This window comes from Phalaenopsis equestris, unplaced genomic scaffold (genome assembly GCF_001263595.1).
Source record: "Phalaenopsis equestris unplaced genomic scaffold, ASM126359v1 Scaffold000598, whole genome shotgun sequence".
Classification (NCBI taxonomy): Eukaryota; Viridiplantae; Streptophyta; class Magnoliopsida; order Asparagales; family Orchidaceae; genus Phalaenopsis; species Phalaenopsis equestris.
In genome coordinates, this window is record NW_018165038.1 from 144,407 (window position 1) to 172,359 (window position 27,953).

At 36.3% G+C, this 27,953-nt stretch overlaps 2 protein-coding genes across 4 annotated transcripts in view; both read right to left on the reverse strand.

Moving 5' to 3' along the window:
* Positions 1–12,118, reverse strand: part of LOC110029601 (E3 ubiquitin-protein ligase RFWD3-like) — a 73,598-nt gene extending 61,480 nt beyond the window's left edge. For both annotated transcript variants that reach the window (XM_020731956.1, XM_020731957.1), the window contains exons 1-4: positions 11,686–12,118; positions 3,236–3,314; positions 3,039–3,128; positions 2,895–2,939 (exon numbers count right to left, since the gene is read on the reverse strand). In XM_020731956.1, coding sequence (XP_020587615.1) covers positions 2,895–2,939; positions 3,039–3,128; positions 3,236–3,314; positions 11,686–12,077 — 606 coding nt within the window. In that variant the 5' untranslated portion in view covers positions 12,078–12,118. The remainder of the gene's footprint in view (positions 1–2,894; positions 2,940–3,038; positions 3,129–3,235; positions 3,315–11,685) is intronic.
* A 1,198-nt stretch (positions 12,119–13,316) lies between these two features.
* The window catches only part of LOC110029613 (RNA pseudouridine synthase 3, mitochondrial), a 31,889-nt gene continuing 17,252 nt past the window's right edge, over positions 13,317–27,953 (reverse strand). The window contains exons 2-10 of one of the 2 annotated variants that reach the window (XM_020731982.1): positions 25,410–25,481; positions 24,255–24,413; positions 24,094–24,141; positions 23,899–23,979; positions 23,483–23,599; positions 22,556–22,657; positions 16,122–16,280; positions 14,057–14,425; positions 13,317–13,475 (exon numbers count right to left, since the gene is read on the reverse strand). In XM_020731982.1, the coding sequence (XP_020587641.1) occupies positions 13,422–13,475; positions 14,057–14,425; positions 16,122–16,280; positions 22,556–22,657; positions 23,483–23,599; positions 23,899–23,979; positions 24,094–24,141; positions 24,255–24,413; positions 25,410–25,481 (1,161 nt within the window). In that variant the 3' untranslated portion in view covers positions 13,317–13,421. Of the gene's footprint in view, positions 13,476–13,806; positions 14,426–16,121; positions 16,281–22,555; positions 22,658–23,482; positions 23,600–23,898; positions 23,980–24,093; positions 24,142–24,254; positions 24,414–25,409; positions 25,482–27,953 lie in introns of those variants that run through there. The other variant, XM_020731983.1, reaches the window with a different exon arrangement.

A 27,953-nucleotide genomic window follows, 5' to 3' on the forward strand; every position in this document is an offset into this window, starting at 1 on the left:
AGATGTAATTAACTATAGGGGTTTGCCCTTATAGGAAGCTTTTCCGAACCCAGCTTAAAATAAACTCTATTTAATTATTTGTATTAAATAGGGGAACTTGTCGGCAAATAAAACGGTTTCGCAGACCCAAACGGACGTCATATGTTTTCCTAGTTTATTTGATTGAGTCTCATCCTCAAGTCTTGTGTTTATCCCTCGGGATAGATACAAGATTTAAGGTAGAGCGCTCTTTCAATTAAACTGTTTAAAATATGAGGTCAGTTTGATTTCATATTTTTCTAAAATTATATACATATACGTAAATTAAAAAGTCCTTTCGAAGCGGGCGACGGGATTTCGATTCCGGCTGCCGACAGCTTCTTACGGGCGACCCCCAAACATTAACTTTTTCCTCTTTTAAGCGCCGACAATGGCTAGCAAGTGAAATAGCAAGAAAGTTCTCTCTTAAGTCTTCCAAACCAAGTTTAAACACACCCAAAACTATAAGTGAAATATTTCCCCTTAGGCTTTACAACTAAAAGCATGAGGGAGGAAACTGTTTCTACAACGAACCTCAAATGCTTGAAACTTTACCGATCATTGACATCAAACTACATCACTCCTAATAGAATCCAATCAGCTCAACAGCAGATCCAAACTTCATTATATCAGGCCAAGTGAAGGGTTCTTTTCATTGCAGTATTTTAGACAAGAAAAGCTCCTCTCTCACCATACTCTTGCGCTCTTAAATTCCAAACTGGTCCAAAGGGAGTCTATGTCGCCTCCCCCGCTACACATTCTAGCTGGCCACTTTCATTGGGCATCTCTGGAAGGAGCTTCAACATCTCTTCAAAGAGACGCTTAGCTCCGCATGGAAAAGGGCTTCGCCATGATAAGAGAAATCTTTTGCAAATCAGTTGCTTTGTCATCTGACCCCAAATAGGATTGAAATGCCTTCAATCAATCCTTATAAAGTGTCCTTGAGCTCTAATGAGCATGTCAAAATAAAATCTTGCTCAAGCTTCCCTACAACATAAGAGAAATGTGAAGTCCCAGTTCTACTCTCACCCACAATAGTTTGTAATAACAAAAGAGGGTAACTTTTTGTGATTAATTTATCAAAAAACTACATATCATCAACGATCATTACAATATCTTTGGGATTTATCAAAGGGAAGCAGAGTTGCTCCATGACCGCTTCTTTATTGAACTTCTAGGTAAATTATTTCAAGGTGGAATTCAACATTGAATTATTTTTCACTCTTTTAGTGGGAAATTGTTTGATCTTATATTGTGATCATCCAACCTTTATTTCTTACTAGATTAGATCGATACATCAGCCGATATCTTCTACCCTTCAAGAATATGCAATAAGGCATTGCTTATTACCTCAAATATGAGTTAATTGTCAAATCTTTAATTGATGATATAGCAATAAAGAACCAAGAAAATACCAACAATACATGAGTACTAAAAGGAATATTAGCTCACTAGAAAAGTCGGTGCATGCTACTCAATGACTTTGACTCCACCCAATATTTGTTACAAAAAAAGCGATCAAGAGCATCGCATAGAATATTTCACATGCATAGAGCAAGTATAAGAGTTAATGATGAAGCTAAGGACTCAGCCAAAAGCAACTAATGAGTGGACATGACAATCTTTTAACCCATCAAAATACATGAAACATTAACAATGCTTCTATCAGTCGCCAAAAGTCCCATCTAAGAGGAAGAATCACTTTGTGTTCATGTGGCACTAAATAAACATGAATAATCTTTTGTGTTGTGTAATTAAAGTTATAATACAGCCTCATGGCCTCTACTGTTCTCCCCTTCAGCATCTAGAGTGATCTTCTCCTTCATTATTTCCGAATGCTGCCATCACTACCCAATAAGTCATCTTGACTTGAAGCCAAAGCAGTCAACAAAGTTGTCAATGGGGGATTATTGTCACTTCATTGTCACTAAAGGGATGAAAGGGTTAAATCAACAAAAGATTGGCTCAATCATCCATAATTGTTCAAGTCCATCAGCAGGTCAATCTAAATCCAGACCGACAAAATTAACATTGTTCAATTCACTTCCTTAAGATGCATGCCAATCCTAAAATGAAGATTGCAAGTATCCCAAAAAAAATAGCCAACCTTACATGCTTCAAATGCATCATGCTGTTCCCTACATTAAGAATTAAGGAGATCTAATTAGTATTCTGAAGTGCTTGAAAGCTGCATTTTTAAGTTGTCTCCACTAAAATAATCAAAATCAATAAGGCACAAATAAAATGACATCTACGCCAATAAATTTCATTAATGCTAGGACCGCTCCTAGCAAAGGTTCTAAATAGGTGTGTAGATAACCTTTAGTTGTTTTTTTTTTCCTCAATCTCACTCCCTGTGCACTCTAGTAATAAAATGCTCAACATTTAGAAAACCTGAGCTCAATCACTTTAGACCTTAAATAGAGGAAAATGATAACTGATTCACAAAAGTCCACCCTTAAATTTGGCTAACCTGAATTCTTAACTAGCATAGTTCTTAACTTGAGCATCATATGTTTTCTAAGAAAGTTTAAGCCCTTGGAGTCTTACTTATTTTGATTACAAACATCCTCTAAATTCAAAAGATAAAAAATATCACACGTCCTAGAGTTGAAGGCATGATTAATGCAGTATATTTTAAAGCACAAAAGTTTGTTAGAGGCTCACACAACAATACCATCACCATTTTTATATTAATTTTTACAAAAACTAAAACAGTTACTTGATATTTCGAAGCTACTAACTTCTACTATACCATTATAAAACTTTTATAAAATAGATAAATTAGGTAGAAGCTTTAACAACTAACCAAACACAAGCACACACATTGACACACAAACAATTAATATTGATTTCAGGTAATTCCTAAAACTCACCTCCAATCTAAGGATTTCATTTTTTTCCCGTAAAGAGAGCACTTCCTGAAAAGAAAAAAAAAACAAAACAAAACAAAACAGTTCCTCAAATTATATCTCAAAAAAATACACAAATTAAAATTCAAGCTTCCAATGAAATTTAACCTTCTCTAGGTCAGTATCAGAGACTGCAATTAGCGGAGCATATAAGTTAATCATCTCAGTTTGCTTGAACCTTGCACTACATTGAGGGCACTGCAGAATAAACCATTCAAGCCAAATAAAAAATTATCAGTGTTTTCTAAATATTCTACAATGTGGCCTCAGATTAAACCAAATCCACTTCAGTGATATCTACATACCTTAGCTACATTCTTTTTGCATCGTTTCATCCATCTTTCTAAGCAAGATCGACCATAAACATGCCCACAAGGAATGCAACTATAAGAAATAGGTGTCAAAAACTACAGCAAAAAAAACTTATAAATAGATAGCAAACAATACAAGAAAAAGAAAAAAGTCTAAGTCGTTGGCCCAACATTAGGGAGGAAACAGCATATGCATCTAAATTTTTTACTAATTCGATGATCATCTCTTCAAATTACCATGTCGTACTATTTATAAAAAGATGTCTTTGAACAAATTCTAAATGCCCCTAATTTATAAGAAATGAAATTTCTGAAAAAAAACATGGTTTAACATGAACAAATGAAACAGTGACAAACAACAAGAAAATATATTTCAAACTCCATAAGGACTCAAATGCAAATTGAATAAATACTCTTTAAGCATGAACAATATGACAAATGGATTTGACTATGAATGTCATATTGAAATTAAAAAGTAGAAAATTTTGGAACCCAATGATGTCGACTATCACAATGTTCAAGAAAAAAAATCAAAAGTTTAGTTATAAGCCATCAGGTCCCAATTCCCAAGCTGGCATGAAAAAGTTTTAGGATAGATAATAGAATATGTAAACAAAAATTTGTAAGACATTTGCCAAAGTTTTTAACTTGAAATTTGAATTCTTTTGTGTTTTACTTCGAAGCAACACACTATGACCAAACCTATTTATGTCAAGAAATAAGCAAGGATTTTTTAGGACATCATTTGAAGAGACATCAAATATTAACCCATTTGTAGTGGCTAACCAGGACTTGCAAATATAAAAATAAAAAGTAACAAAAACCTCTTAGATCACTTCAGTGTAGATGAGAGTAGGTTTGCCCATATATGTGAATGGATATTTATGAAAAAGTTATATTGGATATGATGGAAAAATAATGGAAAATGGTTATTTGATACGAAGGAAAGAACTCTATCATTTAGCCCAACAACAACAATTGTAAGAAAATAAGAATGGTGAATAGCTATAAGTGCAGCTTCAAAAAAGAAAAGGCTTGAAATCAAAAGCTAGAATAGTAATTGTAGCATGATCTCAATACACGGCGTAAAAGGTGAAAGAAAGGGTAGAAATCTACATCAAGCTATAGCAAAACTGGAGAGGACAGCATGATATCCCTACATGCAAAAAGGATCAAGAATGATAGCCCTAAAGCAGCCCAAGTGTAGGAAAAGCCAGGTGTTCACATCATATTGATGTCATGACACATCTAACATATCTGAAATGGTATGTTACGGCACATATGCATTAGAGTTTCTAATTCGAAGGCCTTCTATCCCCACCAGTCATTTGCTCTTCATTAAAACGTAACGTTAAGGATCATATTGATATACGTTAGGGAAGAGTGTAGAAGGCTTACAATATGCTGAGGAACCACCCTTGTGGGTAGGTTCAATTGGGTCTATGCAATAATGCCAAAATATAGCAATAAAAAAAAGATGCATAAGATTAGGAGCTAAATCTGCATGCACTAATGCCAAAATATAGCAGCAATTGTGAATCTTCAACGGTGCACAGGTGGTCTAACTCGGCCAAGCCGAGCTGAGCGTAAATCCAAGAGAGCTTGTAGTGCGAGTTAGAAAGCATAGTATTTTGAGAATATGTCTGTCAAAGAACGTGTCTTATAGTGACTAGTTTGATGTAAAATAAATGTAAGAGATGCATAAGATTATTAAAATGTTATATCTTATTAAGCAAATTATTAATGAGGAACTTTAAATGTGGTTAGATTTTATTTTCCTCAAATTAAATTGCTCGATAAAAAAAACTTCGCGAAGAGAAGTGTGAACTAAACATGTAATTCATAGGAGGGGGCATAATGGAGTTAATTTAGGAGTTGTTTGGTTTGCTGAAAAAAAATGCAGTGTAAAAATAATGTATTGTATTTGGAATATTTTAAAATTGTTTGGTCCAGTGTAAAATAAAAACAAGACTTCACATTTTCTTATTTGGTTTGTAGAAAAATGAAACATGCCCAGCAAGCAGTGGTGGCAGGGGCAACGGACATGGGCAGTGGAAGGTGTCACGAACAAGAGGGTGGTGGTGGCAATTGGTTGTTGAAGTCAAGCAGCAGCCGCCGACAGCGAGTGTTGGGCTAGTGGGCTAGCAGTGCCGACAGTGAGTTCGACCGTAGAGGGTAGCAGGTAGCTAGTGGCACGTGGGGGAGGGTAGTCAACTGGCAGGATGGCAGTGGCAGCGGCGGGTAGCGGGCAGGAGATGGCCAGAAGCAATAGGCAAGTGGCATGCAATGATGGTGAACAACACTTCGCACAAAATAGTGTTAGTATAATTCACTTAAATTCAATGCATTCTAAAAAAGTTGAAAAATGAACTAGAGAAAAATGCAATGCACTAATTTTGCATTGAATCAAACAACCCCTTAACTAAATTAGATATTACATAACGATATATTTTACAAGCATTTAAGAAAATATGAATTCTAATTTGAAAACTTACATGTGAACATGCATATAATATATCAATATAAAAAGAACATTAACGGGTCTATTAAACCATAAATATATATATTTTCCCTTAAGAAAAAACAAATTTTCCTTTGAAGAACATTAAGAAATTCCAAGGGAAAGTTAAACTATATGACATATGATGCTATTTGCAGATGTGCTGGTAGAATCAAAAAAGAAAATAATGAGTACAAGTAAAAAACAACCGGTGGGTTTGCATGATGGTAGAACTTGAAAGACTAGGAATTGTTATTTTCATAATTAAGTTGCTAAGATATTCAAATTGAATTATCAAAATTGAACCAAACTATATATAAGATAAAATGGCTAATTAAGTTAAGAAGCATGCTCCACAAATTTTTTAAATACGTTCAATACAGCATATCTCGAATGTTCAAAATGATGGTGATATAAATGGGGATTTTGCTAGTAGAATTCTAGTCCATTATTAGATGTTGAAGTGGAGGAATGCATCGTGTCTATTGTGTGACAGAAAAGTATCGCTTAGGCTAAAAGGAAAATTTTATAAGAAAGTGGTGAGACCTGCAATGCTCTACAGTGTTGAATGTTGACCATTAAAAGAGAAGCATAAAACAAAGTTAAGTGTTGCCGAGATGAGAATCCTTAGGTGGATGGGTGGCTTGAAACTTCGAGACAAAATGTCAAATGAATATTTTTGTGATAGAGTTGGTGTAGCTCCAGTGGTGGATAAAATTAGAGAGAGTAGTATTAGACGATTTGGTCATATTGAAAGTCGACCATCTGATGAACCGGTTAAGAAAGTATATGTTTTAGATTTGACTTATGTTAAGAAAGGCAGAAGTAGACCTAGAAAGACATGGGCATATTATATAAGAAATTATTTTAATTTATTAGAATTAAATAAAAATATGACATTCACTATGTAGCAAACCTACTTAATGGGATAAAGGCTTGTTGTTATTCAATATAACATATCAATAAATGATACATGGCAGCAGTGGTGGATGTACAAATAATTCTTGAATGATTTTTTTTTCTTTTTTTTTAAAATGGTAATACAACAATTACTAAGGAAACATAATAAATATAAGAAAATTAGAACATTATAATAGGTCGAAGAAATAAGACTACCACAATGGATCATTTTTAATTAATTAGACAAGAATAAAAAAATATATATAAAATAGATGTGTAAAGAGAGAAGGATCTTGAGGGCCTGTTTGGGGCCGCTTATTTCGCGCGGCCCAGCTCCAAGCCGCGGTAATTTATTTTTTTCGTCGTTTGAAAAACGTGTTTGGCTAGCGTTTTTGATAATTTAGACAAAACACGGTTAACTGTCTTGCCTCTTTTTACTACCCAACCCGCTCGCGACCAAGCTTCACCCGCCCCTCCATCGCGACCGAGCCAAGCGTCTTCCTACCCTTTCTGGCGACCGAGTTTCCTTCTCTCGTCACCCTAGAGGTAACTTCCCTGGTCGCCTCCTCCTGTCTGGTCCGTGAGCTGTGCTTAGTATTTTCTTGGATCCTTTCCTGCCCTTCGGCCTACTCTATTCTCTTCCAAATTTTCTCCGGCATTATGATTTTGCGATGGTTTCTGAGCTCTATTTGGTGGTTGATATTCGATTGATTGTTCTCTTGCTGGTTTTTGATTGGTTGTTCTCTTTGCGGTTTTTCATTAGTGATGCCCTTTACTGTGGATTTGGCGGTGGTTGTTTGTTGGGGTGGTGGATTGTTGCTGCTTTTGGTGGTGGATTGTTGGGGTGGTTGTGGTGTTCGTGCTTGTGGGTTTTGTTGCGTGTGTTATGGTAGCTACGGTGTCTTATGGTAGCTATGGTGTGTTTTATGGTGGTTGGGTGAGAATTGTTTTGAAAAAATCTTTAGGGAACGCTTAAAAGAGTACTTTTAGTGATCATTCTCAATAACATGTAGGCATCATCTTTATTATATCTAGGAAAAAGCTGCAAATAAATTCTGACACAACCCCACAATAATAAATTCAGAGTATATTTTGCTAACTTTAAGCTGCCAATGATCCAACATTAGCTTTTATTTGAATTTATTTGGTGGTTGTGTTGTGGATTATGGTGGTTGTGCTGTGGTTGTGTGATTGGTTGTGGGTTGGGGTGGTGGCTCTAGCTAGTAGTGGATGTGTTGTGAGTTGCGATGGTTGTATTATGTGTAGTAGTAGAAATTATTTTGTGCATTGATATCCCATAGATTTGCTTTGAAAAATTCTTTAGGAAAAGCTTGAGAGAATAATTTTCAGTGAACATCAATAAAATGTCGACGTCATCTTCATTACTCTAGAAGACAGGTAATAAATTTTTTGGTTGGTTTCCATGATGAGACGTTAGACCTTGGGTTCTTCTGAATAGTCTGAATGTCGGTATTAGTTGGTGTCACATGTGAAATCCTATTGAAAGCAACCAAATATTGAAAGCAACCAAATTTCTCCATTTTTTTTTTTGTGATAGGGCTTTTGAGGTTCTTTTGGATGATTTTTTTTGGCGACATGCATATGTGACACACGAGCTTAGTATTATGTGGGTTAAGGATAACCAAGAACCCTTATTTTGTAAGATTTGTTATTTTTTTATAGTAACATATACGTTGGTTGGCATACTGAATTTTCTGAGACCTTATGACTGCACAAAGTTATAAGTAATTACTTCTTTTATCAATTTATACTTTTGTTATGACTAATGAATTGTCTTTTGAAGGATTCAAAAAATAAGAGTTCAAGGATTATAGGGACCTCACGAAGAGTATTATGTCACTGCGCATAACAGAGTTCTCTGCTCACGTCACGTCAGAAACATAGCTACGGGAGGCAATTCTACAGGTTCCATAGAAAATCACGAACAAGTGTGACTTCTTCCGGTGAGCGGACAGACTGGCAGTTCTACCACCGAGAGTAATCGAGAAATGATAGTATCTTTGGAGGACAGTTTGGCACGTGACATACGCCGTCTTCATTTTAAAAATAATATTATCATATTATTAATCTTATTTTATAGTATTCTTTTTTATTTTAGTAATGATGATAATCACTCCTAAGAGAGGTGTATATCTTTATTTTTTGCATTGTTCTGAAGTGAATACTTGTTTCTAAAGTATCAAATATATTGCTATGACAGTTATGTTAGAAACAGTATAACTACATGTGGGCAGAATGATCATTTGTCTAGAAACAGTTGTGCAACTGCTTTCAAATCGTAATAAACAAACAATCGATCAGCTTATCTGAAGCATTTTCTACACAGCAACTTTCTGTAACAGCTACTGCGCAGCAGCTTATTAATAAGCTGCAACTGCCCCAAACAAACCCTAAGACTACAATTAAAATGGTTGTGCCAAAAGTGAACATAGCAATATCTAGTTCAAAATGAAGATAATAAGGATTAGTTAAACATTTTCAACATTCTTGTTCAATCTAAATTATTAACAAGTATCAAAATATACCTCAAATGATCAAGTTTAAGAGTTTGAATGACAACGATATGTAAGATACTCTAAAAGAATCATTTAGTAGCAAAATGGGAAATAGAAGAAGTAAAATAGAATAATAGAGAAGTACAATGAAGGAGTGTTGAAAAGTGTAATAATAATAATATTTCCTAAAGTGGAAACATGAGCCAAGCACCAATCTAAATGAAAAAAAAATAGCAAGCATTGTTTCACAGCTAAAATATCAATGTCACACAATTTGCCTTCAAGATTGCAAGCTTCATGTGCATACTTTTCGAGAAGTTAATGCTTTAATAAAGCCATTATACAATATAAAAAAAGGGTAACTTTTATTATCCTTGCTAATTTAATGAGAGCATTGCTAGTCTGATTACTAGTAGCGAAAAAAGAGCTCAAATCATTTTAATGATGTGAGAATATAACATTGCTCATTGTCATCTTACCTTTGGTGATCAACAAGATGGAATTACAATTGAAAAAATCACCTAAAACCTATTTCAAATGCAAAAAAAAATTTAAATAAAATATTGTTTTTTTTTTCTCAAATCACTTAAACTATAGTCTTCTCCAAATGTATATGCATGATCCTAAGCCCTCAACAAACAACCAAAAGTTCATATGTTTTTAGCTTTAGATGATTTCAGAATGAGATTTATTTCAGAGGTGTTCTTTACTTTATAAATATGACACTCGTGCCATTTTAGAAACTTCTAAGAGCATTTAACTAGAGTACAATTGATGCAACTCTTCATAAGAACTATTGACAAACGATGGGCTCAAAAACTCAATTAGACTGTTCCATGATATAAATCTTATAATGATGACAATGATAATAAAAATGCTTCCTTGCATCATTAATATCCTTTGCCAACTTTAAATATCTGCAATTCTCTTACTATTGACATTCTCAACAACCTAACAATGACTTTGAATATAGCTTTGGGATTTTCACCAAGTTGTTCTAGAATGGATTCTTCACAATCTTGCTATGCTCTTATACTAGGTATCACAGTTGGACATTCATCCCTACAAATATGCAGGACTAAATTTGCAGCAAATTTGTAATTTGACCAAGAAATTACTTAAATTACTTAAGCTCCTCACCTACACAATTTTGATTTTTGATCGAAAACCATAGAACCAAGATCAACTAAAAACTTTGTTCAAACACAAGTGCTAAGATCACTATCTAGCATCCTAAATCCATTTTAAGTTTCAAGCTCATTCCTCCTCATAGCATCATATTAGTTCCCAATTCATCTTGCATACAAATCTTGAGTTGATAGATCCATATTATCGCCTAAGTATTAAAGCAAATTCATAACTGCATTTGACAAGAATAATGAAAAAAATCCAAAGAAGACGTATCTAATTGTTTATCGGTTTACATTGATCCCTATGAAAAAAATTTTCTAAACGTAACAAAGGTTAGAAGTTTTTCTCATCAACTCTTTACTACTCCCATCTTGTCTCTTGCCCTGCGATTCTCTGAAGTTTTCACCTTTTCAACTACAAATCAGTCTAAATGTGTTTTAAATTTACATCCTCATCCCCTCGAAAGTTTCTAACCTGAGAGTCAATAAAGCATTTCTGATGCATATTAAAACCCAATTGTTGCATTCTCATGAATATTAACTTTTCAAAATGGAGCATAGAGATGGTTGCCTAGTTTGCACTAGGAGTGTAAGCGAGTCGGGCAAAGCTCAACTCAAGCCAAACTTGAACTTAGCTTATCTATCAAAATGCAACTCAAGCTCAAGTTAAGTCGAATGACAAACTCAAGAGCTCCACTCACAATGATGACACTAAGCTAGTGAGCTAGCCCGCAACTCAATCCGAAAATCAAATTATCATGGGAGTTCACTGTATAATGAATCGATAATTGGGGAACAGATAAACATATCACGACAATTCACCAGAAAAGGCATCGACGTGGCCATCAATCGGCTAGTCGAGCAGTCTAGCAAGCTAACGAGCCGAACCAAGACAAGTTTGCTCGACCCGTGAGCTAGTTAACGGTCGAGCTCGAGCCAGCTTGGCTTACTTACACCACTATCCACTAGTTTGCACACAGAGCATAATCATCAAGCACTAATAGCACGACATAGAACTATTAGCCAACCTATGGAAAGCATGTGTGGCATTACCATTTCACCAAACCCTATAGATAGAAAAGACTGGACTAATAATGCTAACAAGAGGCGAAATCAGCTTGATCCTACAATCCAAGTCACCCCATATCACAACACTACAATGAAGAAAATGCTTGCCAAACACTTCAAAAATCCCACCTTCACCACTTTTATATTCTTTAACTAAAATTCACATGAATGATTGCAAGATTTATAAGTTAGCTAAATAATTAAATCAATTATAAAAGAAATAACATTGATCAAGACAATAAACACAAACAGAAATTAAGCAGCCCAGGGTAAGATCACAATGCATGAGACTACATGAACTAGTTCAGCTAGAGGGGACTGGGACCTCACCACACTCGGTGAGCACCATCAGGAGTCCAGGGAACGAGGCAAATAGGGCAACTTGGAAGGCAAGAGGGGTCCGAATCGGCCGGTAACTGTCCCTCAGTGACGCCGCTACTCTCTTCGCATTCTCGCTTTCGACCTATACTCCATCCTGTTTCCATCACCAATGCCACCTCCTCCTCCTCCCCCTCATCCTCAACCCCACCTCCCACTCCATCTCCTCCACCCGCCGGAGCAGCCAATGCTACAATTTCCGGCGACTCCACCCCAGCAGCCTCCGTGTCCTCGTACTCCTCTTCAGATTCCTCATCGACAGTTGCGTAATCTTCGTCGTCTGTTTCCTCGTCGGACTCCTCGTGGTCACTCCGAGTGCTCCTCCGATTCCCCCGAGAAGCCATGGCGGGCAATTGGCGGCGAGCGACAATAAAAAAAATAATTTTTCGTGGGCATATACCTACATGTTAATATAGATTTATCACAACAAAGGTTTATCAATCACCTAAACTTTATTATCTACGTTCATAAGACTCATTTACCTCTTCAAATATAAAATTTATCATAACAAAGGTACATAACAAAGGTATATATATATATATATATAGATATGCATGAATTTAAATATTTTACTTTTAAAAGATGATAATATTATTATTTTTGATGAGATACTGCAGATTTGATTGAGATGCAAGTAAATATAAAAAATTAGGTGAGAAATATGTAAACACATAAAACTTGTGTGCTATATATCTAAATGTTTTTTTCTTAATCAAAACAAATATTTTGGAGAGTTTCATTAGGGAAGGAGAACGCTTCGCCAAGAGAAAAATTTGCGCTCGTAAGACGTATGCAGCGTTGTGTACGTCAAGGAATTTATTCAGAGGGTATGGGGGGGGTTACAGGGGGGATGACGCAGATATAACCCTCCAATACTCTCTGAATAACCTCTCTGACGTACGCAGCGCTGCATACGTCTTACGCCAATCACCATCCTCTTTCATGCCAACCCTCATCTTAGCGTGGATGTTTATATTTCCTTTATTGCAACTTTAATAATAATAATAATATTTTTAATATAGAATTAAAGATTTTAAAGATTTAAACGCATTGCATGTATAAATAAAAGTTTAGCTATTAGATGTGTAAATACATAATAATTTAGTGGCATGTATGTAAATGTCCTTTATGGGTGGTTTTGGTCACTTATTTTCTTACTTTCTAATTTAAATTTTTTAATTTTTTTTTTTACTTTCGAAAATAAAAAATACTTAATGTTCAATGCTTGAAGTAATCTGTGCATAACGGTAATTGAGTTTTTTCAAGAAAAAATTTATATGAAAATCTACGAACTTACCACTTATTTCTTATGTATTTACATATCTAACCCCTAAACCTCAATTTTAACATATATATTTCAAGTGGCTTTTACAAGAAAAAGAGTATTCACTTCTAAGGATGGGGTTATACTTTCTACCATCATAATGGTTCTTCATGTTGGAGCTGTTTGAGCCTAACTGGTTGGATAGTTTGTTAGAAATTTGAAGGTCTTTCTCTAGATACGTATAATAATAATAATAATAAAAGAGCAACTCATGGCTTCTTTCGCGTTAAAACTTAAAAAGGTTACAAAATAAGGGAGGGATGGAAGATCCCAACGAAAAAACAAAAATACTTTATAATCCTAGGGGTTCCAAAATTTACAGTACAACGCAACGCAAAAAAATAAGGAAAAACGAAAAGATACATCAAAACCAAAAAACAGGTGACCCAAAATAGATAATCTTCGAGCAACTCCTTTCCTGCTGTGTGTGTGTGTGTGTGTGTGTGTGTGTGAAGAGTTTATATAAACTAATTTCAAAACAAATCAAATAATTACAAATACAACCAAGTCAAAAAATACATGCTTTTAATCAACACTAAATCAAACAAGAGTATTTTGCATGGCGATCCATTGCTTCTTTAAATTGGTAACATAAGACCCCCAATAACTCAATTTGCAAAAACAGACAAAAACTACAAAACAACTTCCCCACCATTCCTCTTCATGTGCAAAATAAAACACAAGAACAAAAATATATAACAAAAACACGATCATTTTTCTAAACTAAATCTTCATAAAAAATAATAAATATATCACAAAATAAATAAAATTTTACATTTCAACCACTCAAAATATTGAACATAACATTTTAACCACCTAAACTTTAAATATAACATTTTAACTTCTTTTCATTTCAGCCATCGACGAAGGTGTTGAGTGAAAATTTTGAGTGATTAAAATATTATATTTAAAATTTGAGGGGTTAATACGTCATATTCAATATTTTTGGGGTTTGGTAGGTAAAAACCCCGAATAAAACATAAAAAACACATATCATACCAGGAAAGAAGACATACAATTCCAACTAATCTTCATGTGTGAAGGCATTGGGGCCACAAATCTGAGCACATCAGGCTTGTTAGAAGACCATGGATTTCCCTCATCAAACCACTCATTGGAATTGCCTAAGAATTTAGCAATATTGGGGATCACCAATTCCCTACAATGCAGATGAAGAAGGGGAACCTTGGACAGGACACTTCCCTTCTGAACAGCCAGGCCCTCCGGCCGCCGAAGCTTATAGGGAGCTCCGGTCGACGGCTCGTAGTCTGCACGAGGCATCTGCTTCCATCTCTTGTGCACGAACCACCCGTAGTTGTAATCTCCAACAATCGGCGTGCCTAACGCTTCCGCACAATGCACTCGAAGCTGAAAGAGAATGAAAATCATTGCAATTATATGGATTGTTATGTTGTGAAACCGAAGTTTTACTCCATGAAGAAAGGAAGATTTACGTGCATACCGCTAAGTTCCTATGCATTTAGTATTTATGCATACAATATTTAGATATGCGTCACCTTATCTCTGCATGAAAAGATGTATTTCACATTTCAAAAATTAAAATTGTGATATTTTTAGATGTTAGATATGTAGATTCATAGGAATTTGGGTGGTATGTATGTAAATGACCCATGAAAGAAACACGCTACACAGATTTTGTTGTGGGACTTCTTTCACGGAAAGGTGGAAATACCTAGCAAGGGGGGGAGCTTCAGGTTTTTGGATATTTTATTGGAGGCATATTTAACATGCGTACATATCTAACATCCAAGTCTGATATTCATAATTACAAAACCTTGGTGCCGTAAGCCTGTGGAAGAAAATGTGTGTTTCATTTTAAAAAGAATAATGATTGTGATAATTTTTTTTTATGTGATGCTAAAGCTTTAAATGGTTTACATGCAATTAGGGGTATAAACGAGCCGAGTCAAGTGAGCTCAGGCTCTGCTTGTGTTCCGCTCGTTATAAAATATCATTATTCGTGTTCGGCTCGTATATATATCGAGCTCAAAAAGTTTATTCGTGTTCGGCTCGTTTGCTTAGCAAGTCAAGCAAGAGTTGTTCATGAATAAGCCATTTTGACAACCCTAGTCACGCAGCCATGGGGTATTAAGAGTAAGGGCAAGATTTAAACCTTTAAAATATTCATTTAAATAGAATTTAATATATATTCATTATATTTTTTTTAAATTAATAATTTTAATTGATTATAAATCTTTGCTCCCTTGGGGTCAAATAAATTATTTAAAAATAATATTCATCAATTATATATATATATATATAATTATTTCGAGCTAAAACGAGCCGAGCACGAACAAATTGTTTATTTATCGAGCACAAAAAATTTTTCGCGCTCGACTTGTTTTCTTAACAAATGAATCGAACACGAGCTACTTAACGAGTCGAATACAAATTCATGATGAACAACGAGCCATTTTGACAAGCATACATGTAACATGAGAGTTTAAATGTTAGATATGTAAATACGTAAGAAATTTAGTGGTATGCATGCAAACGCCCCTTGTATATTCAACTATCCAAGTATCAGAGTAACTAGAGGTAAGAATTCTCCGCAATCAAATCAAAATAAAATTCACAGCAGTAGCAAGATGTAGCACTCAATGTATATGCTGATCTACTATTATGCTTTTGCTCTCAATATTTGACATAAATTTTACATATATATCTGCACAAAACATTTTAGAAAAGATGAATTTTGGGCATGCTTCAGATTTGCAAAACATTGAAGTTGATGGAAGCTTTGGAAAGAAAAGTCAGTAAAAGGGGCAGTTTAAACAAACATTGACATATATGCCACCCAATTCTTATGTATTTAAATATCTAACACCTAAACTTTAATTATTACATTTATAACACCCAAACCTTTCATATCACACAAAAAATACCAAAGTGAAATACACCTTTTCATGCATAAGAAAGGTGACATGTTTGTAAAAAAATGAAGTTTAGGCATTAGATATGTGAATACAAAAGAATTGAGTGGTATGCATGTAATGTTTCATCTAGAAAATGTAGAGAATAAATTTACTCAAAGAACGTTGACCTGATGTTTCCTGCCAGTAAGGGGACGAAGCTCCAGCCATGAGCAGCCATTAATGGTTGGTCCTAACATGCGGTACTCGGTTATAGCTTCTTGAAAGGCATCCAAGCCAGAAGGATGGGCAAGCATGACTCTTTCTGTCTTCCCATCATTAAGAAGCACCTATGATCACATAGAAGGAAGATTAATATATATTTACATATCTACCTAAACATTACTTCTTTACATTTATGCCACCATCTTTCTTATGGGATAAAAAATACTATTATTTTAACTTCTTAATATAATACACCTTTTCATGCATAAGTAAGGTGGCATGCTTGTAAAAATAGAAGTTTAGACTCAGATATGTAAATCCATGTGAATTGAGTACTATGTATATAAATCTTCCAAGAATATATGATCCTGCGGTACACACCCACCCCCACCCCTCGCAAACCCACTAGAGACCGCTCCCTATCGTAAAGAACTCCCTCACAATCCACACACTCACGACTCCCAAAGCTACTGCCACTGCCCAACCCATGCTAGCAAGTGCTTGCAACACTCGCTCACACCTTGTCGTGCCATCAATATTGCATGAAATTATTCTTCACACTTTTCTCATAGAATAGATAACCAAAATTTATTTTCATCACTTGTTAATATATTCATCACGCCAATCATTATTATTGATGAATCTTTCTCTCCTGTCTCTAGAAAGGATTTATCCATGCTTCCTTAATAAGTTTAGACGATATTTACATGTTCCATATTTTCTTATAAACCTTCCTTCTATAAATCCTCTTATCAAATTCCGCAACTGCTTGGTAACATTTTATCATTCTCATTGCACTTCTAATGATATAAACATGAAAAAATAGTCTGTGCAGGTTTTGAAATTGGAAGCATTTATTATCTTGTTAATGATATTTCCACCGTATTCTCCGTCACTTATTCACCTTATCAACCGTATCAATGGAATTGTCATCTTAACCACATTACATCACACCATTTTTCGAGTTTCACTCATATTACCTTTTATGTTTCTAAATTTGAATGTAAAGCATGTTGAACATAATAAACACCGCTTTGTCTCATCTCATCTATCCATATTTCCTCATATTACTACACCTTTTGACCTAATACATTCAAATACATGGAGTCCAAACCCTAGGGACCATTCATTTGAGTTTTCATTACTAGCTCTTTATTATGTCAATATACATCCCAAGAAAATGATGTGGATAAACATAAGCAGCAGCATATTGATAATGCATGTATCTTAATATTTTATATGAATGGGAGATGCCATTTTCACAAAATGATAATCACTTACTCCTCGAGTTTTTGGTCGTGCTTGTTTTTGTCAACTTTCTTAGCCAGATATATGATAAATACTCCACTTATACCATTAAGTGTATCTTTGTATACTAATAGGTTCTGGGGAAGATTATTTGTGCTGTGTTTCATCTACACATTGACTCTATGTCTCTATCGATATTCCCTTTTAAGGCATCCCTCCACTAGCATTTTGCTTCAAATAATCACATTTTCTCTTGCTATTCCACTTCAAACCCATTGCCCTAGCGCATCTCCATCCCCTTTTCAGGTTTATACTTGTTGACCCTTCATATATCTCCTAATGTACTTCCTTTTACCACATCTACTATAGTTAGACATTTATGCACCTCAAACACGAGATCTACAACTCGCAATTACTTTCATGTTCTTCGATTATTTATCTTCTTTTTCATCAAATTGCCTCTACCTCTATTAGTTGTCTGTATTCATAAAACTTAAAAATGACTACTCAATTCTATTAGGAATCACATGATGAATGTATCATGAGTGCTCATTTTGATCATCATGCTTGAGATAAGGATGCATACCCTTCAAGTTAATCCCATTTTTTGTCACTAGGCCTTTAAATTTAAGTACTATCTAAATTGATTTATTGATTTTTTACAAAACTCGATTAGTGATGCCAAAAATTAGAGACATTCATGACATTAACTACTTTGAGACTTCTCTCCCCACTTGCCGCCACCTCTACTTCCCCCACAATTTTGCTGCTCCGCCTACCTACAATCAATCAAACACCATCCCATAGCCAAGCCACCACCCGGCCTTCCCCTCCTTTCCCTATTACCCCGCCGACACCGCCACCGCCTTCGAATTTCTTCCTACACCCCTAACTGGAGATTCTTCTATTATTGCATTTCCTTTCTGTTTGAATCGTGTTGTAATTTTATTTATATATTAATAAAAGTTTATTTTTTGTGTTTCGCACTAAGAGCACCGTCAAAGGGAAGATTTGTAGCCTGATCATCGACAGTGGAAGCTGCAAGAACGTGGTGTCCACGCTCATAGTGAAAAAGTTAGGATTGGACACATAGAAGCATCCTCAATCATATTACCTTATCTGGTTGAAGAGGTGAAACGGGATACATGTGGATCAACAGTGTCTAGTTGATTTCTCCATCAGAGACCAGCTACACGAACAGGTATGTTGCGACGTGGTTCATACGAACGTCTGCCACATTCTATTCAGAAGACCTGTTTAATCGAAAGAATCAACACGACGAGTTCAAGAACACTTAGTCTTTCAAGAAGGATGTGAAACGTATCGTTTTACTGCTTGCTAAGGATGCAAAAGGCTGGAGCGATACAAATACAGCATTAGTTCCTCATACTACTTTAATGCAGTCGGTTAGAGATGCCCCTATAGCACTAGCATTAGTCCTCCTAGAAGGAAGCGAGGAAAGAGAGGTACCAACACTACTACAACCACTGCTACAAGATTTTCAATATGTTATGGCTGATAGCTTACTAGAGAGATTACCGCTACTAAGGGACATCCAACAGGTCATCGACCTTATACTAGGATCTGTATAGCAAAACCGACCAACCTACAGATTAAGACTGGCGAAGTACAAAGAACTACAACAACAAATGCAGGATCTCGTCGCAAGGGGGCTAGTCCAAGAAATCACCAACCCGTGTGCAGTCCCTACCCATATGGTGCCCAAAAAGGATGGATCGTGACGAATGTGCATCGACATTCGAGCCATCAACAAGATTACCATCAAATACCGATCTCTCATACCCCACTTGGATGATCTCCTAAACCAGTTACATGGAGCCACTATCTTCTCCAAAATAGGCTTGCGCAGCAGATATTATTAGATACGGATGAGGCCAAAAGAAGAGTGGAAGACTGCCTTCAAGACGCGGGACGGACTTTATGAGTGAATCGTTGTGTCTTTCGGCATGTCGAACGCACCTGACACTTTTATTAGATTAACGAACCAAGCATTCTAACCTCACACTGAAAAATTTGTTGTTGTCTACTTTGACGACATTCTAGTCTACAACCAGTCAAAGGAGGATCACTTGCATCCACTGAAGGCAGTATTCAAGGTACTACGAGTCGAGCAACTATATGCCCATCCGAATAAATCTCACTTCATGACAAGCCAGATATGCTTTATTGGTTATATCGCGTCCAGTGTAGGCATTCAGATGAATCCCGTAAAGATGAGGTCATTATCAGTTAGGTCGTACCACAATCATTCACCAAGCTAAGGCAATTTTTGGGGCTAGCATCCTTCTATTGAAGATTCATTAAAAACTTCAGCACTATTGTCTCCCCTCTTATTGAACTTCTGAAAGGGAAGAAGTTTACTTGGGCAGCAACAGCCCAGGGCCGTTTTGACACACTGAACACAATGAAGGAAAAGGTGACTCGAGTACCAGTGTTAGCGCTACCTGACTTCAACCAACATTTTGAGGTAGAATGTGATGCCTCCAACGTGGGGATCAAACCAATACTAAGCCAAGGAGGACATCTGTCACTTTCTTCAGTGAGAAATTGAACGAATCCAGAATAAAATACTCAACTTATGACAAAGGATTCTATGTCATTGTAAGAGCTCTGGAGCACTAGAGTCATTACCTATTGACAAACGAGTTTACATTATTTAGACATTACAAAACCCTAAAATTCCTCAACAGTGAAAGCAAAACAAAGGGACGACACGTCGCCTGGGTGGAATTACTAACGTCATTCCAGTTTGTGCTAAAACATAAGGCAGGAAGCCAAAACCGCGTGGCAGATGCACTTAGTTGTCGACACATATTGATCACATCCATACAGGCACGACTCATGGGCTTCGAGGTCATAAGGGATCTATATATAAAATAGATAAAGATTTCAAAAACATATGGGAGCAATGTCAGGAAAAGTCAACAGGGCAATATTACTGCACAGATGGATAGTTGTTCTACCATAGTCAGTTGTACATTCCCAGGTGTTCACTAAGGGAGGTCAATGTCCAGGAAAGCCACGGCGAAGGACTAGCAGGTTATTTCGGTAGGGAAAGACCCTCGCCCTAGTAAGAGAGCAATTTTTTTTTGGCCAAAACTAACAAGAGATGTTGGACAACACGCCACGTAATGCGGGATGTGTCATCTGGCAAAGATAAGAGCTCAGAACGTCGGAGTATACACACCACTTCCAGTACCAGAGGCACTGAGGGTGGACGTCAGCATGGATTTCATGTTGGGACTTCCAAAAAACCAAAGGAACAAGGACTCCGTAATGGTTATAGTAGACGGATTCTCCAAGAAGGCCCACTTTGTACCGTATCACCAGACACTTGATGCCTCTCACATCGCCGATCTATACTTCAGAGAGATCGTGAAGTTGCACGGAATTCCTAACACCATCACCTCAGACAGAGACGTCAAATTCCTCGGCCACTTTTGGAGGACACTATGGGGAAAGCTTGATACCAAACTTCAGTTCAGCTCGACAACTCATCCGCAGACGGACGGACAGACAAAGGTAGTAAACCGAAGCCTCAGCAATCACCTGAGATGTTTCGTGGGAAAAAAACATAAGACTGTGGGATCTTATCCTAGCCTAAGCTGAGTTTGCCTAGAACTGATCCATCAGCCAAACTGCTAGATGAAATCTCTCGAAATTGTGTACAGACACAATCAGCTCACGCCACTAGAATTGGTGTCGCTCCTACCATCCTTGGAAACCAGCAAGAAACCCACCGAACGAGTTCATGAGATTCAAAAACTCCATGAAGAAGTTGGCAAGGAGATTGCTAAGCAAAACCGCAAATATCATGCACATGTAAATAAAAGCAAGAAGAAAGTAACATTTCAGGAAGGTAACTTCGTATGGGTTCGGTTAAAAAAAATTCCCGTAGGAACATTCAGGAAGCTTAAGCGAAGAGCAAATGAACATTTCAAAATACTTCAGAAGCTGAATGACAATGTTTACATAATTGACCTGTCTGGGGACTACAACACTTCAGCCAGGTTCAACGTCGCCAAATTGACGTCATGCTTTGAAGAGCCTGAAGCTTCGAAAAAAGAGGTTGAAACTTCCCCAACCTCCGGAGACTGACACAAGCGTTGAATCAGCGTCCAAGTGTGGGAGTTGAATGCATCCCAAAGTGGAGCGCTTCGATTCCGTGGGACAGAAGGCCCGCAAAGCTTAGCGGGAACAGTAAGGCGGGGATAGTATCGCGATCTCACACGGAGTGGGGAGGTGGATCGCGAACTCTTGCGATCCAAGGAGTTGCTTCGCGTATCTGCCACACCCGTCTTCTTCTGAGAAGAGTTTTTTTTCTTCCTTCTTACCTTCTCACCCCTCTTCCTTTTGTGTAGTAGTAGGAGGCTATAAATAGCTATCCCTTGTGTGCAGGAGTTAATTGTAGTGGTGTTACTTCAAATCTCATGTGTGGAGTCTCTTCCCACTTGTTAGGGTTGTATCCGACAACAGGAGGTACTTTGGTTGTATCCTGCTCCGAAGTGGTGTAGTATACTTCCAATCTCCTTTGCTCCTTCTCCCTGACCTTTCTCTACCACTCCCCTTAGCCGTCTACCACCCCAAATCCCTCCACCTAGCTGCCACCACCTCTACTTCCCACACAACCTTGCTCTTCCACCTACCAAAAATCAATCAAACAACATCCCAACTCACTTAGGCCATCACCTTCAGCCCGTCCCCGGGCCTCCCCCTCCTTTCCCTACCACCCCGCCAACGCTGCTTCCGCCTTCGGATCTCTTCCTACAACCCTAACCAGAGATTTGTTTATTATTTTATTTCCTTTCTGTTTGAGTCGTGTTGCAATCTTATTTCTATACTAATAAAAGTTTATTTTTTGTGTTTATAGTGTTCTTCCCACTAGTTCCGGCATTACAAATAGTAAAGTAATTGGGAATGAAGAAAACATTATAAAAAACTTATGAATGACCGCATAATTTTCCCCGCAATTAGCATGGTTCATCCTACGCTATACATTTCATAATTCAAAATATCACTTTAGGTCAGAATAAGTCTGGGAATAACTATAATAATATATTTGGGAAAAAAGAAGTCCATCAATCCACATTTTAGAAGAACAGAAGTTGGAGCAGAAATGTTGGTAAAATACCTTAGTGAGAGGCCTAGAGATAACCCCCTGCTTTTCTTGGGGAGAACCTATGACCAATGCCCAGTATCGTTGCATTGTTCTTTCACAAGCATAATTCCATACCTGAATAAACATCACAAATAAAACCACAAAATTCAAAAACGTCTGAATATTAGACAAGAAAGAGATAAAACATCATTTCGAGCTAACTCGAGAAATAAAAGTAGAGGATAACATTAGAATCCACAAGCTCTCAAGGAGATGAAATGCTTGCAACAAGGCCAACCACTAATCCCAATAAAAGCAGGATCCTTGAATACATAAAAACAGGATCCATACATAAGATTGAAGATATATAGAATCAGTTAATATATGCAGATAACTAATTTAAGAAAAATTTAACCCTACAACACAAGCACACAAACACACATACACACATACTCAGTTCTTGTGTTTATCATTCTACATAAACTGTACGGTTGGCTATTCAGGCTTATGACAAATATGATGATTCTCAAAATGATTTTCTCTTTTATAGACATGAAACTGACAAAAGAACGTAACATTTGTGAATTGTTAGTGGTTGAGCGTTTGAGCCTAACATCAACTTTAACAATATAAAAGTGGTAGTTTTATTTGCAATTCAATGGACATCACAACCGTGTTAATTTACTTTTCAATCAAGTTGTTTTTCATAAAAGTTCATGTATATTTAGTTGCATCTTTACTCATAATTTCTATGTTTAAAATAGTGCCCATGAGAATTTTGCATTATTGTGCATTACTAGACATTGAAAAGTATGTTAGACACTTTCAAATCAAACAACTTGATGGGCAAGAACACAAAATATTAGATATTTTTTTACTTTTGGTCCTCGTCAAATCACATACTGAATCAAAACATTATTGCACATATATAATGATGATAGAACAAGTATTAATTTATACCTGAGAAGATGTCTTGGCATGATTAACATCAGTAAACAGCCAATGAAGCATCGCAAGGCTTTCTTTTTTCCTACCCAGCAGCAGCAACCCACTACTCTCCTTGTCAAGCCGATGCACCTGATATGAACAAGAGATTTAGACGCATCATTACATACAGCACACAATTCTTATGCATTCATCGCACTCAAATCTTTAATATCCCATCAAAAATAGAACTATTACAGCTTTTTAAAAGTGAAATCCACATTTTCAATCATAGATTTAAAGAACCAATACGATATGTATGTAACTATGACTGTTTAGGTGTGAGATATGTAAAAACATATGAATTGTGCGCTATGTATGTCCATTTCTCTAAAAACAAATAGACTCCGCTGCTAGAGTAGAAAAAGCTCAGAAGATAACATTGCACGTACCAATTTGGGACCCTCTTCATTCCCATATGAAAGAGCTGCTGCAGCTAATACATCCATACTGTTATGAACTGGCAAGTGCCCCTACAAAACATAACAAAAGAACAAAAAAGACCAAAAGAATTTCATAAGATAGCTAAAAGAGATCCAATAATACAATAGTATGGAAGTTGTTCTTAGCTCGCATATGGAACCAACCTTCGCAGGCACTCTAGGAGGTTTATTTAATATGATTATGGCAGAATCCTGAAATTTTAAGTATTTAATAAATGTTAATAAGCAGAATGTACAGTTTCCTTGCTTAGAGAGACCAAATACACAGAAACCTATATCAAAAACAACATAGAAAATGGTTATGCCTTATACATAACAAGCCTCCGCAAATATTCAATTTCATCAGCATTTGGATGCAGCGTTGCAGTTGGAATGGTGTCATATCTCTTCAATATTCTTGACTCTACAACAGATACAGGAACATAAATCTTCTGCCCAACCTTCATAACATGATCGTGTTTTATCTGCATATATACTGTAAAGCATAGTCACTGGATGAGGCAATAAAAGCAAAAACTCAAACAACTTGTCAGTTGATACAAATGATACAAAATGGTAAAACTGCAGAATAGAATTCAGCCAACAATTTAATTTGAACAGAAAATAGCATGTTGCATTCCTACTTTAGTAAAGCAGGCAGAGAAAGAACAATCAATTCATGCATAGGGTCTACAAAATTATTTAGGAAAATTTACATACCTAGCACACAATTTTTATGTATTTACATATCTCACACCTAAAAGTTCATATTCGCATACATAACATTTTGTTACTTTAAACCTATGCATGAAAAGGTGTATTTCTCTTTTAAAAAGTGGCAATAGTGCTATTTTTTATGTGCTAATCAAGATTTGAGTGCTGTGTGTAAATATGAAAGTTTAGGTTTGAGATGTGTAAATGCATAAAAATTATGTACTATGTATGTAAATGCCCCAATCATTTAAGCATGCTGGGATGAAAACAAGTACGTAAGAAATAAGTGAGATTTATTATAAATAAAACTTGAACTCTACATAAAGTACAAACTGTTTTCTTCAACATTTTTACAACTTTTTACCAAAGCAAATAGCTGTGCAGTCTCAGTATACTGTTCCAGCGCATAAATGTGCAACTTATATAAATTAAAGGTAAAAAGAAAACACAATAAAAGACGATAAAAGACGAGAGTATCTATTTTGGCTATTGAGGATAAGTTAATCCAGGAATAAGTTTAAGAGTAGAACAATAGAAAGATAATTGGGTAAATAGAATTTGAACTGCAAAATAGATAAATTCAAACGGAGCATTCTTATGCCCAAGTACTGAAAAGAACAAATTATTTTATAACTCATAAGTAAAAATCTCAGAATTTGCAAACTTTAGAATCTGATTAGGAATATCTGTTTGAAATGAACAACCAATCAGAAAACATTGCACGTATCACATGAGATTGGAGAGATAGGACCTAGAATAATGAATACCTTTTTTAGAGTAGGCAATCGATGATGCATTTCCATTGAAGGCTCGTCAAGACCTGATACTTCCAATTGAACCTGATCAAAATAAGATGAACTAAATGAGAGTTTCAAATTTTCTTATAAAATAGATATAAATAACTCCAAATTACACCAAATAGAGCATTGTGAATTCATTTCACATGAGTATTACACCAAAAGTCCAAACATTGCTGCAATATTGTATATTTGACACTTGAATCGAAAAAATGACACCGTGATTCTTGTTCCTTATAATGTGACACCTTATGCTAAGAACGACGGTAGCAGGTGTTGATTTCAGATTTGTTTGTAAGTTATGTCCAAATCTTATTAGCATTAAAAAAGAGATGTGAAAAAAAATGAAAGCAGAGAATGTAAAATCCATACATATCTTAGATCCAGAAAATACAGAATAAAGATGACCCTCCAAACATAAAAGAAAGGGTTAGGAGAAAATATATATATACATAGAAATAGTCCTCACTAACAGCACTATCCTACATAATTACTGCTGCATTTCTCCACTACCATAACTAACTTTTGACAGCAGGATCTTCCGCTCCATTACTTGCAATATCATGATTCTCCACCTCTTTTAATTATATACCTCACTCAAGTGTCAACTTAACCTTACATAGAATATATACAAGCACTTACTGTATAGATGGGCATTGAATGGAATGTCTATTAGCTAATTTGCATATTTTTTCCTCTGTTTTCCTGTCACGTAAGCAGCATCAGTAGCTTTTCTTCAATGGAGTTGATGTGCAAAACTTCTCATGGTATCAGTGCAAGGTTGCCATCCAATCCCCTATAATCTCTTCTCCCCTCCTACAAATGTCTATCTTCTCTTCATACACTAACCCAACTTCAAACTCTCCTCCCCAATCATGGCCGAAGTTCCCCTACCTTCCTCTCTAAAATTTTTTATGTTAAAATCAAAAACATTGCTCACATTCAACTCACCACTGACAACTATCATATTTGGAAATCCCAAATGCAAAAACTATTCCAAGCAAATGGTTTCGATAGCTTTTTGGATGGTTTGGCCACCCCACTCCACCTCAAATACCTTATTCCAATGGCCAGCCTATTCAGAATCTGGAATTTCTCACTTGGCAACTAGTTGATCAAAACTTATCAGCAGCCATATACTCCACTATTTCACCAACAATCCACCCCTATATCCTCGATCTCGGATCTACTTCCAAAATCTGCACACCCTCAACGGATTACGAGCCTCCTATCAATCCTTCAAAACAGCTATCAGCACGCGATCTGAACCAATCAAGCTCGATGATCTCAATTGCTTGCTCTACAACAAAGAAAACAACATTTTGTTGAAATTGCCAAGGAATCAAACCTTAATGACGTTGCATTGTACTCATCTAAATCCGTTAACAATGTTGCCACTTGCGACCGAGGAAAAAAATATCCAACCCATCGAGGTACAACCAATGCACCCACAACTTCTCCTTTGCCAGAAGCAGACATAGCCACAGCAACTCACGCCCTACTAGTCAGAAGGTAGTTACGGTAGTGCTAGAGAAATGCAGCTGTAATTATGTAGGATAGAGTTGTTACTGAATCAGTTCATGCTGATGTTTGGGGATCTGCCCCTACTATGTCCCTTCAAGGCTATAAAAATTATCTCTTCATGTTGATAATTATTCTCGTTATATATGGGTGTTCCTTGTGGCTGCAAAATCCAAAACTAAAAATAAACTCATTTCATTTCATAAAATGGTTCAAAAATAATTTAACAACTACATCAAAATCTTACATACTGATGGAGGGGGAGAATTCATATCACACCATCTACACAACTATCTCCAACTTCATGGCATTATTCATCAATTTAATTGCCCCTACACACTGTTGACCTCATTTTTAGTGAGATCTAGTCTTCCGCTTAGGGTTTAGGATCTAGCCTTAGGGATCTCCCTTCGACTATCTTAAAACCTTAGAAATGGGACCCGCCTCATTTTAAAAAATTCAACCCGCTTCTGTACTCTTTTGTGGTTTCAAGTGTGTGGTATCGATTTCTAGCATTTAGAAGAGCAGAACCAACATGAGGAAACTCAAAAGGGATCCCTATAAGACCTTTTGAGCTTTAGGGTGGCCTTCTGCACAACTCGCACTCCCGCGCGCACAAACTTCGCAATTCGGAGGGTCGACACGTCCGATCGCCACGATTCGCATCGCTCGCACTGTTACTTGTCGAATGCTCGAGTTAACCTTTTGAAACGATGGATCGCGGGTCGAATTTTTGTGAAATTTGAATTTTGACGCGTTTTTTACCCGATTTTTTGTGAAATTTGAATTTTGACGCGTTTTTTACCCGGATGACAAAACGGACTGCGCTGGCGCGTCCAGGACGTCGATTTTGCCTAGGGAGGACACCCATTTTATTACGTCGCCGCGCGCGAATAAATCGAATATAATTTAATATATATATATATATATATATATATATATGTATATATATATATATTTATTTATATTACACCTATTTTCCCCTTTTCCTCT